General features: G+C 42.5%; 1 protein-coding gene across 2 annotated transcripts in view; it reads right to left on the bottom strand.

Annotated features, from left to right (window-relative positions):
* The window catches only part of ACADL (acyl-CoA dehydrogenase long chain), a 120,993-nt gene that overhangs the window by 84,113 nt on the left and 20,178 nt on the right, over positions 1 to 16,702 (bottom strand). For both annotated transcript variants that reach the window (XM_029606142.1, XM_029606143.1), the window contains exon 4: positions 3,735 to 3,899. In XM_029606142.1, the coding sequence (XP_029462002.1) occupies positions 3,735 to 3,899 (165 nt within the window). The remainder of the gene's footprint in view (positions 1 to 3,734; positions 3,900 to 16,702) is intronic.

Genomic DNA, 16,702 nt, shown 5'->3' with positions numbered 1-16,702 from the left:
TTACCCAAACACTAAGAAGATCCCATGCTACTGATGCAATTAATAGCAGTAGCTATTCCCTAAGTAAAATTGATTAATAGCCATTAATGGACTTCTCCTCCAAGAACTTATCCAAACCTTTTTTGAACCCAGCTACACTAACTGTACTAACCACATCCTCTGGCAACAAATTCCAGAGCTTTATTGTGCGTTGAGTGAAAAAGAATTTTCTCCGATTAGTCTTAAATGTGCTACTTGCTAACTTCATGGAATGCCCCCTAGTCCTTCTATTATTCGAAAGTGAAAATAACTGAGTCACATCTACTCATTCAAGACCTCTCATGATCTTAAAGACCTCTATCATATCCCCCTTCAGCCGTCTCTTCTCCAAGCTGAACAGCCCTAACCTCTTCAGCCTTTCCTCATCTTTTTTGAGATGCGGCGACCAGAATTGTACACAGTATTCAAGGTGTAATCTCACCATGGAGCGATATAGAGGCATTATGACATTTTCCGTTCTATTAACCATTCCCTTCCTAATAATTCCTAACATTCTATTTGCTTTTTTGACTGCTGCAGCACACTGAGCTGACGATTTTAAAGTATTATCCACTATGATGCCTAGATCTTTTTCCTGTGTGGAGTGGAGAGATTGCCTCTGGGGCAGGCCTAACAGTGTGCAACTATTTATATCTCTATAGGAGGGCCATCTAGTAGATCAAAGTGAGGTGTTGGTGGTGCTTTAGAGTTTAGGGGCCACTTTCTCATGTAGAGTGAGACATACGAACAGCACAGTACATCTTGGTGAAGATTTGACGTCATTTGGAGTGAGGAAAGTCTCACAATTATGCCATTTCTATTATGTTCTCTCATCCTAGCTTGATGGACTCTATAACAGGGTACCATCAAGCTAGGGTGAGATAACATAGTACAACATTTCATCTTTGTGAGACTTTCCTTACTCCAAATGATGTCAAATCTTCACCAAGATGTACTGTGCTGTTCGTATGTCTCACTCTACATGAGAAAATGGCCCCTAAACCCTAAAGCACCACCAACACCTCACCTCAACCTATTAGATGTCCCTCCTATAGATATATAAATACTTCTTAACTATGATGGCCTTGAGGATAGAGACTGAAATAGAGAGACTATCTCGAAAAATAGGGATTATCGCAGGGTGCAATAAGTTTACCGCATCATGCGATACCACCGATGCGAAGTGGTATGTTAGCGCGTGGTGCGGTAATTTTAAAGTTTCCCTAAACATGCCCCTTTTCCTTATCGCGGGCGTTATCAATGCGTTAACGCATTTTAATGAATCTAGGGGTAAGTTTGCACCTAGTTGATAGATAGAAGAGAATGTCTGATGGTAAATGGACCTACTCTGAAGAGAGACTGGTGTTAAGTGGAGTGCCACAGGGATCAGTGTTGGGACCAGTTCTGTTCAATGCCTTTATGAGTGACATTGCGGAAGGGATAGAAGGTAAAGTTTGTCTATTTGCAGATGATACGAAGATCTGCAACAGAGTGGACATGCCAGAAGGAGTAGAGAGAATGAAACGAGATTTAAGGAAGCTGGAAGAGTGATCGAAGATATGGCAGCTGGGATTCAATGCCAAGAAGTGCAAAGACATGCTTCTAGGGTGTGGTAATCCGAAAGAACTGTATTTGTTGGGGGGTGAAGGGCTGATGTGCACAGAGCAGGAGAGAGACCTTGGGGTGATAGTGTCTATCAACCTGAAGTCAATGAAGCAATGTGACAGGGCGATAGCTAAAGCCAGAAGAATGCTGGGCTACATAGAAAGAGGAATATCTAGTAAGAAAAGAGAAGTGATCATCCCCTTGTACAGATCCTTGGTGAGGCCTCACCTGGAGTACTGTGTTCAGTTCTGGAGACCCTATCTCAAAAAGGGACAGAGACAGGATGGGTGGGTGGTCTCCATCAAATGACTTAGGAGGAGAGGTTGAAGAACCTGAATATGTATACCCTGGAGGAGAGGAGGAGCAGGGGTGATATGATACAGACCTTCAGATACTTGAACGATTTTAATGATCCATGGTCAACAACAAACCTTTTCCATTGGAAAGAATTCAGTAGAACTAGGGGTCACGATTTGAAACTCCAGGGAGGAAGACTTAGAACCAATGTCAGGAAATATTTCCTCATGGAGAGGGTGGTGGATGCCTGGAATGCCCTTTTGGAGGAAGTGGTGAAGACTTAAACTGTGAAGGATTTCAAAGGGGCATGGGATAAACACTGCGGATCCCTAAAGGCTAGAGAATGGGAATGAATGAAAATATATAGCGGTAGCTTGCTGGAATGGTGGTTACTACCCTTATTCAACGCCAATATTACTCTCTGCTCCAACAGCAAGGGGAAATGTGGAACAGATGATTTACATTCAGACAACAACCAACAAGGACATTGAACTGTACAGTCCGGGAAAAAACAAATAAGCATGAGGGTAATTTGCTTGATGCGGCGGTTACTACCCTTAATCAATAAGTCTGATACCTCACTTTGATGCAACTCCAAGATTACGCTCTGCTTCAATGGCAGTGGGTGGCAGGAAATTGGAATCAAACAGTAACCAACAAGGGCCCTGACCTTGGCGGTCTGTGAAACTGATAATTATGAGAACCTAATCAGTATGGGAGCTTGCTGGGCAGACTGGATGGGCCATTTGGTCTTTTTTATGCCATCCTTTATATGTTTCTATGTAACAGAGGATAAAGTGACTGACCCATTGTTACTAATGCTCAGCACATTTCTGTGATTGCAGACTACTACAGTTCAGATTCTCTAAGGTTACGAAGTGAAATATGAGGAACATAAGAACATAAGAAATTGCTATGCTGGGTTAGACCAAGGGTCCATCAAGCCCAGCATCCTGTTTCCAACAGAGGCCAAACCAGGCCACAAGAACCTGACAATTACCCAAACACCAAGAAGATCCCATGCTACTGATGCAATTAATAGCAGTGGCTATTCCCTAAGTAAACTTGATTAATAGCCATTAATGGACTTCTCTTCCAAGAACTTATCCAAACCTTTTTTGAACCCAGCTACACTAACTGCACTAACCACATCCTCTGGCAACAAATTCCAGAGCTTAACTGTGCATTGAGTGAAAAAGAATTTTCTCTGATCAGTCTTAAATGTGCTACTTGCTAACTTCATGGAATGCCCCCTAGTATAAACGATTCACATCTAGTCATTCAAGACCTCTCATGATCTTAAATACCTCTATCATATCCCCCCTCAGCCGTCTCCTCTCCAAGCTGAACAGCCCTAACCTCTTCATCCTTTCCTCATAGGTGAGCTGTTCCATCCCCTTTATCATTTTGGTTGCCCTTCTCTGAACCTTCTCCATCGCAACTATATCTTTTTTGAGATGCGGCAACCAGAATTGTACCCAGTATACTAGGTGCGGTCTCACCATGGAGCGATACAGAGGCATTATGACATTTTCCGTTTTATTAACCATTCCCTTCCTTATAATTCCTAACATTCTGTTTGCTTTTTTGACTGCTGCAGCACACTGAGCCGACGATTTTAAAGTATTATCCACTATGATGCCTAGATCTTTTTCCTGGGTGGTAGCTCCTAATATAGAACCTAACATTGTGTAACTACAGCAAGGGTTATTTTTCCCTATATGCAACACCTTGCACTTGGAACCTCTAAATCAGCAGTAAAAAGTTTAGCAATGCTAAGAATTTAAGGGGAAAATGAAAAGCAAAAGCCTTACCTTCCAGCCCCAGGCTCAGTCATGGCTATAGCCCCAATGCATTTTCCAGCCACCATGTTAGGAATGTAGCGCTCGATCTGGCTTTTGCTTCCATATTTGTAGATGTAAGGCATGACAATGTCCGAATGGAGGCTGAACCCTGGCCCCGAGCAGTTTATATACATCCTACAAAGAGAAAAAGCAAAAGTATTCAATATAAGAGGGGACTTATGCACAGTAGCCAACTTACAAAGTGTTCACCTCTTTCACTCAGGAGCTCCTGATGCAGGAGACATTGGCTTCCACTGCTTTTAATGCAGAGATCTTCTAAAGGCAGGAAACTAAAGCATCCACTTCACTTTACATCATGGTACCCAAAAATGTTTAATGAATAGCAAGCTTTGGATGTTATAAATCTAGCTGAATTTATGTAATTTCAGCATGGTATAGTAATCCAAATAGGTGACAGGGGGCAAAAGACTGATATACATGGACCAGGAGAGAGACTTGGGGCAAACATGTCCAGTTATCTGAAGGTAACAAAGTAATGTGATAAGGTGATGGCTACGACCAGAAAGATGTTGGACTGCATAGAAACCAAATACAACGCACTGAAATGTTTTTTTGACAGAGGGATCCAAAATATGATATCAATATTGCCAACAACAAATCTCCTCATAGAACTATATTTGCTTCTACTTAATACTTCAAACATTTGAATTAAATATCTCAATTGAGTCACTTTATAACATACATAAAATGTGTAATTTTTTAAAAAACCTTTTTGTAGCTGGAGAGGAAAGTTTCATACTTTGTTTTTTTACCCCCACAAATGGGTAATTCGTATATTTGTAATCATGAATAAACCTCCACCAGCCAAATATTTTGTGTGAATATTTTTGGTATATGTGAATTTAAAAGTTCAAAAACAGTCTGCCGTGTCAATGCAATTAATCTCAAGTCTGCTTCAACCGAAGATTAGGCTGCAACTGTACAACCCTATTCTCTGTGCTTTACTTGAAAAAACTAACACCGACTTATCTGTATAGCCGTTTGAGCTCCCAACATGGCCACATTTCAGATCCTCACAGATCTTTCCTCAGGGGATAGAAACACCTTTAAATAGTCAGACTCTTCGTTGTACAGCCACGTTTCTCCAGGGGGTTGTCTCACTCCCTATCAGGCAATACTTCCATGATTCGATAATCTCCTTCCCGGCGGCACAGACATCTGTTTCCATTGAGTTCAGTTAGTTTTTTTCAAGTAAAGCACAGAAAAGATGGTGGCTGCATGGAATGCCCTCCCGGAAGAGGTAGTGAACACAAGAAAGGTAATGAAATTCAAAAGCGTGTGGAATAAACACAGGATCCCTAATGGCTAGAGGATGGAAATAAAGAAATGGGATAAAGGAGAAGTTACTATTTACCTGATAATTTTCTTTTCTTTAGTACAGACAAGTGAATCCAGAACCAGTGTTTATGCACCTCTATCAGCAGATGGAGATAGAGCAAAGCTGACATCACGGTATACATACCCCTGCAGTGACTCAGCCTGCCAGTATTCTCTACAAAAGCCAACTGTGTACAAACTAACAGATAAAAACATTCCATCACTCAGTCAACAGGAAAACAATGAGATCAGACAAAGAATGTATTAACACTAGTCTAGGGACTGGAGTAACACTTACCAATAACTCCTGGAACATGCAGCCACGCAGAAGGACAATAGCATAACCTTCCAACAGCCAAGGGCAGGAAGGTGGATTCACGTCTGTACTAAAGAAAAGGAAATCATCAGGTAAGTAGTAATTTCTCCTTTCTTAGCATTTAAACAGGTGAATCCAGAACCAGTGGGACGTACCAAAACTACTTCCGAACAGGGCAGGAGGCTACCCATGGTCCAGACAAAACTACACATGCGGGGGAACCCAAGATGGTGGCATGAACTGTCATGTATTCCTGTTGAACTCCACTCACCAGTTACTTTGTTAAGTTTAACTTCATAAATGGAAGGGGAAAATGAGGGTGTACCCTTCCAAACCCTCAATCCCTTTGGATCAACAGACCATCCCTGAATACACCATCTCTCTCACAGATTGACGAGTCTTGAGCCCCGCTGCTGAGAGAGAGAGAGGAGCTCTGTTCTTGCCAGGAGAAATATCTTTCAGCCTGCCCAAAACATACTCCCTGCTGTTTGCATTATCCCAGATGAATGCTGATGACCCTCACCGTCACGCCCCATGTGGAAGGCGCTGTCAGCTTTTTGCCTGGAGAGGGGCAGAACTCCATGCCATTGCGACGTTTTCAAACATCAGCAGAAGACGATAGGGTTCCTGTCTTGGACTCAACTCCTTTGGGGGCTGAAGTAGTTCCAGGAGGTGAGCAGTCCGCTTCTGGGGTTCCAACTTTGATTTCCAAACCAGCAACTGTTATCCTTGATTCTTTCTGGGATCTGATTGCATACTGTCCCAAACCTTTAGAGTTCATTCTCAACGGGTAGAGGCAGTCTCTTCAAAGTTGGATAAGGTTGTCTTGGACCATCAGAACATCCTACAGGAATACTCTGCGACCCTGCGGTCGTTAGAGGGGGATGTGGAAGGTATCAAGGCTGTCAATGCTACTATAATTTGAGAGCACCATTTCCTCTCTAGGAGAATGGAAAATTTTGAAAATCAGGCCAAGCGTCTGAATTTGAAACTTTTAATCTTTCCCAAAGTCATGGGTGAATTTCCTCATTTAACACTTATTCATTATTTTTTTAGATGCCCTGAAGATTCCTGCAGAGAAGATACCTTCTATCGATAGTGATGTTTTTATCCTTTAAGTCAAGACTATTCAAGAAGTTCAGCCTCAACGTATTAGGATTCTATGAACTTAACTTCTTATTCAGAGAACTCTAATATTGAGGTGACTGAAAGGTCTACAATGTTGCTTTCTTTTTTGCATGAACAAGATGTTTCCTTCATAATGAAGTCCTATTTTTTTAAATTCAATGTTTCTTTTTTTGGGAGACCTGATCAGAATTTATCCTGACCTGCCAAGATAATGCAAGGGGTTTCTGGCCATGTGATCTGATGTATTAGCTTTAGGTGCTTCTTTTCTTTTACAATATCCTTCTAAATGTATTGTAAAACAAGGTGTTATTACTTATATTTTCTTTGATCCTGATCAGTTGAAAAAGTTTTTGCATACTAGAATGGTCAATCCTGTGATCAACCCAGAATCAACTTAGGGATAAAATTTGGTTTATTATTGTAGGTGATAATATCCACTCCGTCTATTACTTAAATTTAGATTCCTTTATTTCTCCTCGATTTCTGATTCCCCCCACACACATACACACACTTTTGATGATTATTAAAGGAGAGAATAGATTTTTTTCATTTATAATTCTGTTTATTATTTCCGCTTATTTATTTATTTTTTAATTTTTCTATACCGAAGTTCCTGTACGAATACAGATCACACCGGTTTACATGATAACAAAATTCACTTAGGAGCGTTACATATAACAAATAACATAACAAACATGTTTCTCTCAATGTTACTGTGCAAAGGTTCATTCTTTGTATATTTGAAAATTTCAATAAATTAAAAAAAAAAAAAAGCCCACATATGTGAATACTGTATTTTCCCACGCCTGCACATCCTTCTGTATTTTTTTTCTCTTTACCTGAGCTCAGCCTGCCACCATCTGCTGGAGACAGAGAATACTGGTAGGCTGATGTCCCTGCAGGGGTATATATAAAACCATAGGGGTAGATTTTCATTAAGGGCGCCCTCGCGTACTTTTGTAGGCGCATCAGGCGCAAACAAAAGTACGCTGGATTTTAGTAGATACGCGCGGCTCCGCGCGTATCTACTAAAATCCTGGATCGGCGCGCGCAAGGCTACCGATTTTTCTTGAGGCAGTCCCAGAGAGGTTCCTTCTTCTGTTCCTGTGCAGATAAGACTCTTAAATTTCTTCTGGGGGATAAAAGACTCTTAAATTTCTGGGGTGCTCTTCTGAGGGAAAAAAGAAAAAAACCAAAAAAAAAACCCTGCTTGTTTTCTTTCACTATTCTTCTAATTGCTTTGTGCTGCACTAAAATCTGGGCTCTCTGAGCAGTAGAACTTCTGTGTTTTATACCTTTCTCTAGGTCTGTTATTATACAATAATTGTAACTGTTGCTTGCAAACTGTTATTTTTAAGATCCAGTATACCTGCTTTTCTATTATTGTATAGCTGTTCTTTAATAATCTGGTTAATATTGGCACAGAAGTGCTGAGGGGGTCCTTTAATAGCTAAAGGACTAATAAAGTTCCAGAAAGTGTCCTGCTTGTCCCAGGTTCAACTGTTTCCCTCCCACCCTACCCCTCTGCCCACCCACCCCTGGGATTAGATTACTAATATAGACTGTCTAAATTAGCATTAGCAACAAGATCAATTAGTAAGTTAACAGCTAAGGACATACCAACCCCAAACTTAACCAATATGAGAACTATCCAATGCAACTGTTGTAGAGCCTTTATTCTGAGGGAAAGCATCTGGAGACTTGGAGCTTGCCCGATCTGTGCACAGCTCTCTTCTTTGAAAACGGAGCTGACTGAGGTTAAAGCTCAATTAGCTTCAATTAAAAGAATTACACCCATATTGCATTACTCAGAAAATAATTCCCCAACACCAAAGAATAACCAGGAGTCAAGAAAAAGAAATACAGTAGACTCAGGTAGGATAACACATGTGTCCCACAGTCACCCATTCTTGACAGATGGGAAGCCAACAAGTATACCCCCCCACTCAATCAGTTCATCAAGTAAATCATTAAAAAACAGGATCACAGTGGGCTCTGGTAGAATTAGACCTGTAACAAGGAGACACACACAGTATCAAATGCAACAAGAACATAAAGCCCTCCCTATATTAACTGAAGAAATTCTAGAGAAAAACATTGAGATGGATAACTCTGTCATCAATGGCACAACTGCAAAAGGAACAAGTAAAGTGAATAACAAATCTCAACTAAAGTCTCATAAGGAGTACAGGAAAAGCAATAACCATAAAGAGAGTACCTGGAAAGCTATGACTACAAATGCTCATAGTTTGGGAAATAAAATCCCAGATCTGCAGGCCCTAATGACAGAGGCAGAACTGGACATCGTTGCTATCAGAGAGACATGGTTCACAGAATCTCATGATTGGGATACGGCAATACCAGGCTATAATTTGTTAAGGAAGGACAGAGTGGATAGAAAAGGGGGAGGTGTGGCTCTTTATGTCAGAAATAATATCCAAGCATCTGAGCTGCAAGGAAGTTGGGGCAAGGAAGAAGCACTATGGGTAGACCTAAAAACAGATGATGGAGCATCCATTTATATTGGAGTGGTTTACAGGCCTCCAAACCAAAAGGAAGAGCTGGACAGAGATCTGGTTGAAGACATCCATAAGATAGGTAAGAAAGGGGAAGTGGTGATCATTGGTGACTTTAATATGCCAGATGTAGACTGGAAAATCCCATCTGCAGAATCTAAAAACAGTAGAGCAATACTGGATGCCATGCAAGTATCTTTGTTCAAACAAATGGTATTGGAACCCACGAGAGAAGGAACTATTCTCGACTTAGTGCTCAATAATGGAGAAATCATCTCTGATGTCAAGGTGGGCGCCCACCTCAGCACCAGTGATCATCAAACGGTATGGTTTAATATCACTAAAAGAATATGGAAAAGGAGCACAAAGACCAGAGTTTTACAGTTCAAAAACACAGACTTTGAGGAAATGGGGAAGTACCTAGAGGAAGAACTAAATGGATGGGAAAATGAGAGAGATGTGGATCAACAGTGGACCAATCTAAAAGGAGCAATCACCAAGGCAACTGCTCTATATGTTAGAAATGTAAAGAAAAGCAAAAGAAAAATGAAACCTATCTGGTTCTCAAAGGAGGTGGCTGACAAAATTAAAGCTAAAAGAACTGCATACAAGAAATACAAAAGATCCCAAAGGAAGGAGCACAAAGAAGAATATTTGTATCAACTGAGGGAGACAAAGAAATTAATCAAGTTGGCAAAAAGTCAAGCAGAAGAGAGGATTGCCAAGGAGATAAAATATGGTGACAAAACATTTTTCAGATACATCAGCGAAAAGAGAAAGGTCCAAAGTGGTATAGTGAAATTGAAAGGTGGAAATGATCAATGTGTGGAGGGAGACGAAGAAATGGCAGAAATATTAAACGAATACTTCAGCTCTGTGTTCACTAAAGAAGACCCTGGAGAAGGACCATCTCTACACAACAAGAAACTGGAGGGAAGCGGAACAGAGGAAAATCCATTTACAGTAGATAATGTATGGGAAGAGCTAAAGAATCTGAAAGTGGACAAAGCCATGGGGCCTGATGGGATTCATCCAAGGATATTGAGGGAGCTCAGAGATGTGCTGGCGGGACCGCTGTGCGACCTGTTCAATAGATCCCTAGAAACGGGAGTGGTGCCGAGTGATTGGAGAAGAGCGGTGGTGGTCCCGCTTCACAAGAGTGGGAACAGAGAGGAGGCTGGTAACTACAGACCGGTTAGCCTCACTTCAGTGGTGGGAAAAGTAATGGAGTCACTGTTGAAAGAGAGAATAGTGAACTATCTACAGTCCGGAGAATTGATGGACCAGAGGCAGCATGGATTCACCAGAGGAAGATCCTGTCAGACAAATCTGATTGACTTTTTTGACTGGGTAACCAAGGAATTGGATAGAGGAAGAGCGCTCGATATCATATACTTGGATTTCAGCAAAGCTTTTGATACGGTTCCGCACAGGAGACTGGTGAATAAAACGAGAAGCTTGGGAGTGAGTGCCGAGGTGGTGACCTGGATTGCAAATTGGTTGACGGACAGAAGACAATGTGTGATGGTAAATGGAACCTTCTCTGAAGAGAGAGCGGTTTTAAGTGGTGTACCGCAAGGATCGGTGTTGGGACCGGTCCTGTTCAATATCTTTGTGAGCGACATTGCGGACGGGATAGAAGGTAAGGTTTGTCTTTTTGCGGATGACACTAAGATCTGCAACAGAGTGGACACGCCGGAAGGAGTGGAGAGAATGAGACGGGATCTAAGGAAACTGGAAGAGTGGTCGAAGATATGGCAGCTGAGATTCAATGCCAAGAAGTGCAAAGTCATGCATATGGGGAGTGGAAATCCAAATGAACTGTATTTAATGGGGGGGGAAAGGCTGATGTGCACGGAGCAGGAGAGGGACCTTGGGGTGATGGTGTCTAATGATCTGAAGTCGGCGAAACAATGCGACAAGGTGATAGCTAAAGCCAGAAGAATGCTGGGCTGCATAGAGAGAGGAATATCGAGTAAGAAAAGGGAAGTGATTATTCCCTTGTACAGGTCCTTGGTGAGGCCTCACCTGGAGTACTGTGTTCAGTTCTGGAGACCGTACCTTCAAAAAGACAAAGACAAGATGGAGGCGGTACAGAGAAGGGCGACCAGGAAGGTGGAGGATCTTCATCGGATGACGTACGAGGAGAGATTGAAGAATCTAAATATGTACACCCTGGAGGAAAGGAGGAGCAGAGGTGATATGATACAGACTTTCAGATACTTGAAAGGTGTTAATGATCAAAAGACAACGACAAACCTTTTCCTAAGGAAAAAAATCAGTAGAACCAGGGGTCACGATTTGAAGCTCCAGGGAGGAAGATTCAGAACCAATGTCAGGAAGTATTTCTTCACGGAGAGGGTGGTGGATGCCTGGAATGCCCTTCCGGAGGATGTGGTGAAGACCAGAACTGTGAAGGACTTCAAAGGGGCGTGGGATAAACACTGTGGATCCATAAAGTCAAGAGGCTGCCAATGAAGAGTCAGTGACTCGCCAGAATGATGGCTACTGCCTGGAGTCAATACCCTTATTAAATAAACATACACAGGCTTGACTCCAACATCGCTCTAAGCTTCAACAGCAAGAGGAAATGTGGAAAAAAGGATTCACACTCACAAAGAGGGGAGTAGCTGGCTTGTTACGGCGGTTACTACCCCAAATCAAATAAGCCTGATACTTCACTTTCAATGCATATACAGCATAGTTCTCTGATTCAACGGCAGGGGAGAAGAAAAGAGGGTTCGCACTCACAAAGCGGGGAGTAGCTGGCTTGTTACGGCAGTTACTACCCCAAACCAAATGGGCCTGATACTTCACTTTCGATGCACATCCAGCATGGCTCTCTGCTTCAACGGCATGGGAGAAGACTTATACGTCACGCATATCCAGCATAGCTCCCTGCTTCAACGGCAGGGGAGAAGAAAAACAACCAATAAGGGCTAATAACATAGTCTGGGTAAAACAAATAAGCATGGGTGCAGCTTGCTTATTGCGGCGGCTACTACCCCAAACTAATCAAGCTAGATATTTCACTTGGATGCAGCTCCATCACTGCTCTCTACATTAAAGGTGGGGATGGAAGGGAAATAGAACCAAGAGCTAAGAGAAACAGATAAGTATGAGAGAAAATATGTGTGAAGCTTGCTGGGCAGACTAGATGGGCCATTTGGTCTTCTTCTGCCGTCATTTCTATGTTTCTATATGTTTCTATGTTTCTATGATTTCGTGTAGCCGGCGCGCGCCGAGCCACACAGCCTACCTCCGTTCCCTCCAAGGCCGCTCCGATTTCGGAGCGGCCTCGGAGGGAATTCGCTAACGCCCTCCCCTCACCTTCCCCTCCCTTCCTCTACCTAACCCACCCCCCCCGGCCCTGTCTAAAACCCCCCCCCCCCACCTTTGTTGGGGGATTTACGCCTCCCAGAGGGAGAAGGAAATCCCCGCACGCCAGCAGGCCTCTGGCGCGCCTAGACGCAGCCCGGGGGCGGTTCCGGAGGGCGCGGCCATGCCCCCGGACTGCCCCCGCCCGAAACCACGCCCCCGGGCCCGCCCCGAAACGCCGCGCCGATCGGCCCCGCCCCCGACACGCCCTCTCGGAAAACCCCGGGACTTACGCGAGTCCCGGGGCTCTGCGCGCGCCGGCAGGCCTATGTAAAATAGGCGCACCGGCGCGCAGGGCTCTTAAAATCCGCCCCATAATGTCAGCTTTGCTCAGTCTCCTTCTGCTGGTAGAGGAGCATAACCCACTGGCTCTGGATTCACCTGTCTGAATGCTAAGAAATCTCTATTAACTTTAAGTGTAACATTTCTGCATAGGAGTAACCTGCACAGAGCAGCAGTTACTACACTAAGCAACTTAGAACATTACATTAGAACATAAGAAATGCCATACTGGGTCAGACCAAGGCTCCATCAAGCCCAGTATCCTGTTTCCAACAATGGCCAATCGAAGTCACAAGTACCCAAACATTAGATAGATTACAAGCTACTATTGCTTATTAATTACCATAATAGTTTATGGATTTATCCTCGAAGAACTTATCAAAACCTTTTTTGAACCCAGTTACACTAACTGCTGTAACCACATTCTCTGGCAATGAATTTCAGAACTTAACTATGCGCTGAGTGAAAAAGAATTTTCTTCTATTTATTTTAAATGAGCTACTTGCTAACTTCATGGAGTGCCCCCTGGTCCTTCTATTATCTGAGAGAGTAAATAACCAATTAACATTAACTTGTTCAATTCCTTACATGACTTTGTAGATCTCTATCATATCCCCCCTCAGTCACCTCTTCTCCAAAACAAACAGCCCTAACTTCTTTAGCCTTTCCTCATAGGGCAGCCATGATGAAATACTTGGGTCTCTAACATCATTAACTATTTTACACTCAGAAAATCTCAAGTTATCCTCTTACTGAACAGAAACAAATTGATCATTTGGACACAATGAAAAATAAGCCTTGTTGAGTCACGCTTACTATAATTTCTAGTTCTCAGTATGCAGAGTTGCCTTGACAACTCCTGGTAACGCCTGATGAGATTTTCCCTTACTATTCATTCTCCAAAGACAACCTCCTCTCCTCATAGGTTCAAGTTTAAGAAGCTGAATGCCAGAAAAAGAAAGCACACTTATGTTACTCATTTTCTGTTTTTATTTTTTCCCTAGCAAAAAAGGGAAAGTCTACAGCAGGGAGAGATGTGTTTCAAAACAGCTGCTGAAATATAAACGGTAAACGTGCACTGTGGTAAAAATGACTACACTGATACACCCTTAAAAAAAAAAAAGAGTCAAATGTCATAAAATAGATGGATCCTGCAGCCCCTAACAGAGCAATACAGAAAGAAGTTAAAAATTATTAGTTTAAAAAATAAACATATATATTTCAGGCCAGCAGCCGAGTGGTAATGATGTACACAATGCTATGCGGGAGACCCAGATTCAATGACAAGACCTGGTTCTGCTCCTTGGGCCAACAGCAGCTGTGGATGCTCTGGAGGTAGTCCTTACACAACTATGAATGGGATTCAGGTTGCACAAGTACCAGGTTCTGAAGTGAGCTACCATCTGCAGAGCATGAACACAATTTATTGTACCAACACTTTCCTCCGCCAACTTCTCTTGGCAAGATGAGATGCAGTGGCATCCCAGCTCAGCCCATCTTATCAGCCGCCAAGGAAATCAACTCCTCTGTACCTACCACCAGACTGCAGAAGTGGGGGTGGCAGCAAGTCAACAGGACAGGTACACATTCTTGGGCTCTACAGCTGCTCCACCCTACCCAGCACACTTCCTGCTTAGAAAAGAAGTATGCATCACTGAAGAAGCAGTAGTGGGAACCAGGAACACGCACTGTTCAGGTGTCTCCCATACAGTCAAGCTGGCTGCCACACTGACTGCTGAAGCCAAGGGGGGAGAGGGGAACCCAAAGATAGCAGAAGATCCATTAGATGACAGAGGGGTTTAAAGGGGCTCTTAGGGAAGATAAACCATTGCAGAAAGACTAAATTAATTATTTGATTCCGTGTTTACTAATGAGGATGTTGGGGAAGATACCAATTCCAGAGATGGTTTTCAAGGGTGATGAGTCAGATGAACTAAACCAAATCACTGTCAATCTGGCCTACTACATCTTCCCAGTTCACAAACTAAAGAGTAGCAAATCACCTGGACCGGATGGTATGCATCCCAGGGTACTAAAGGAACTCAAAAATGAAAATTCTGATCTATTAGTCAGAATTTGTAACCTATCATTAAAATCATCCATTGTACCTCAAGAATGGAGGGTGGCCAATGTAACCCCAATATTTAAAAAGGGCTCCAGAGGCAATCCGGGTAACTATAGACCAGTGAGCCTGACTTCAGTGCCAGGAAAAATAATGGAAACTATTCTAAAGATCAAAATAGTAGAGCATATAGAAAGACATGGTTTAATGGAACACAGTCAACATGGATTTACCCAAGGGAAGTCTTGTCTAACAAATCTGCTTCTTTTTTTTGAAGAGGTTAATAGACATGTGGATAAAGGTGAACCAGTAGATGTAGTGTATTTGGATTTTCAGAAGGCGTCTGACAAATTCCCTCATGAGAGGCTTCTAAGAAAACTAAAAAGTCATGGGAAAGGAAGAGATGTTCTTTCGTGGAATACAAACTGATTAAAAGACAGGAAACAGAGAGTAGGATTAAATGGTCAATTTTCTCAGTGGAAAAGGGTAAACAGTGGAGTGCCTCAGGGATCTGTACTTGGACCGGTGCTTTTCAATATATATATATATATAAAAATGATCTGGAAAGGAATACGTCGAGTGAGGTTATCAAATTTGCGGATGATACAAAATTATTCAGAATAGTTAAATCACAAGAGGATTGTGATACATTATAGGAGGACCTTGCAAGACTGGAAGATTGGGCATCTAAATGGCAGATGAAATTTAATGTGGACAAGTGCAAGGTGTTGCACATAGGGAAAAATAACCCTTGCTGTAGTTACACGATGTTAGGTTCCATATTAGGAACTACCACCCAGGAAAAAGATCTAGGCATCATAGTGGATAATACTTTAAAATAGTCTGTTCAGTGTGCTGCAGCAGTCAAAAAAGCAAACAATGTTAGGAATTATAAGAAAGGGAATGGTTAATAAAACGGAAAATGTCATAATGCCTCTGTATCGCTCCATGGTGAGACCGCACCTTGAATACTGTGCACAATTCTGGTTGCCACATCTCAAAAAAGATATAGTTGCGATGGAGAAGGTACAGAGATGGGCAACCAAAATAATAAAGGGGATGGAACAGCTCCCGTATGAGGAAAGCCTGAAGAGGTTAGGGCTTTTCAGCTTGGAGAAGAGACGGCTGGGGGGGGGGGGGATATGATAGAGGTCTTTAAGATCATGAGAGATCTTGAACGAGCAGACGTGAATCGGTTATTTACACTTTCAGATAATAGAAGGACTAGGGAACATTCCATGAAGTTAGCAAGTAGCACATTTAAGACTAAATCGGAGAAAATTCTTTCACTCAACGCACAATTAAGCTCTGGAATTTGTTGCCAGAGGATGTGGTTAGTGCAATTAGTGTAGCTGGGTTCAAAAAAGGTTTGGATAAGTTCTTGGAGAAGCCCATTAACTGTTATTAATCAAGTTTACTTAGGGAACAGCCACTATTATTAATTGCATGGGTAATTGTCAGGTTCTTGTGGCCTGGTTTGGCCTCTGTTGGAACCAGAATGCTGGGTTTGATGGACCTTGGTCTGACCCAGCATGGCAACTTCTTTTGTTCTTATGAGGGTTGTGAAGGAAACTGAAGAGAGCAACGGAGGACGGAAGCACATGGTAAATGAGGAAGAACCTGAAAAAGAGGGGAGGGAGGGAGGAAGCCTTAGGGGAGATAGGAGAGAGAAAGGAAGAAGTGATGGAGGGATGAAGATAAATTTAAGAAGAATAGTGACATAGGTAGGAGACTGGGAGGTTGGAGCAAGAAAAGTTGAAGGGTCCAGAAGGAGGACATCACCCTATTTTATATCACTTTAACCCCTGATGGTCCTTAGACCCCTACCCGAGGACTGTTATGACAATGATTAGATTATCGAGGAATAAAAATGTAGCTTAATCGGGGAAAAATTTCTAATGGGTATGAATTAGGGCAC

The sequence above is a fragment of the Rhinatrema bivittatum genome, chromosome 6 (assembly GCF_901001135.1).
Source record: "Rhinatrema bivittatum chromosome 6, aRhiBiv1.1, whole genome shotgun sequence".
NCBI lineage: Eukaryota > Metazoa > Chordata > Amphibia > Gymnophiona > Rhinatrematidae > Rhinatrema > Rhinatrema bivittatum.
Note: the sequence above shows the minus strand (reverse complement) of the source record. Positions and strands in the feature narration are given on the sequence as shown.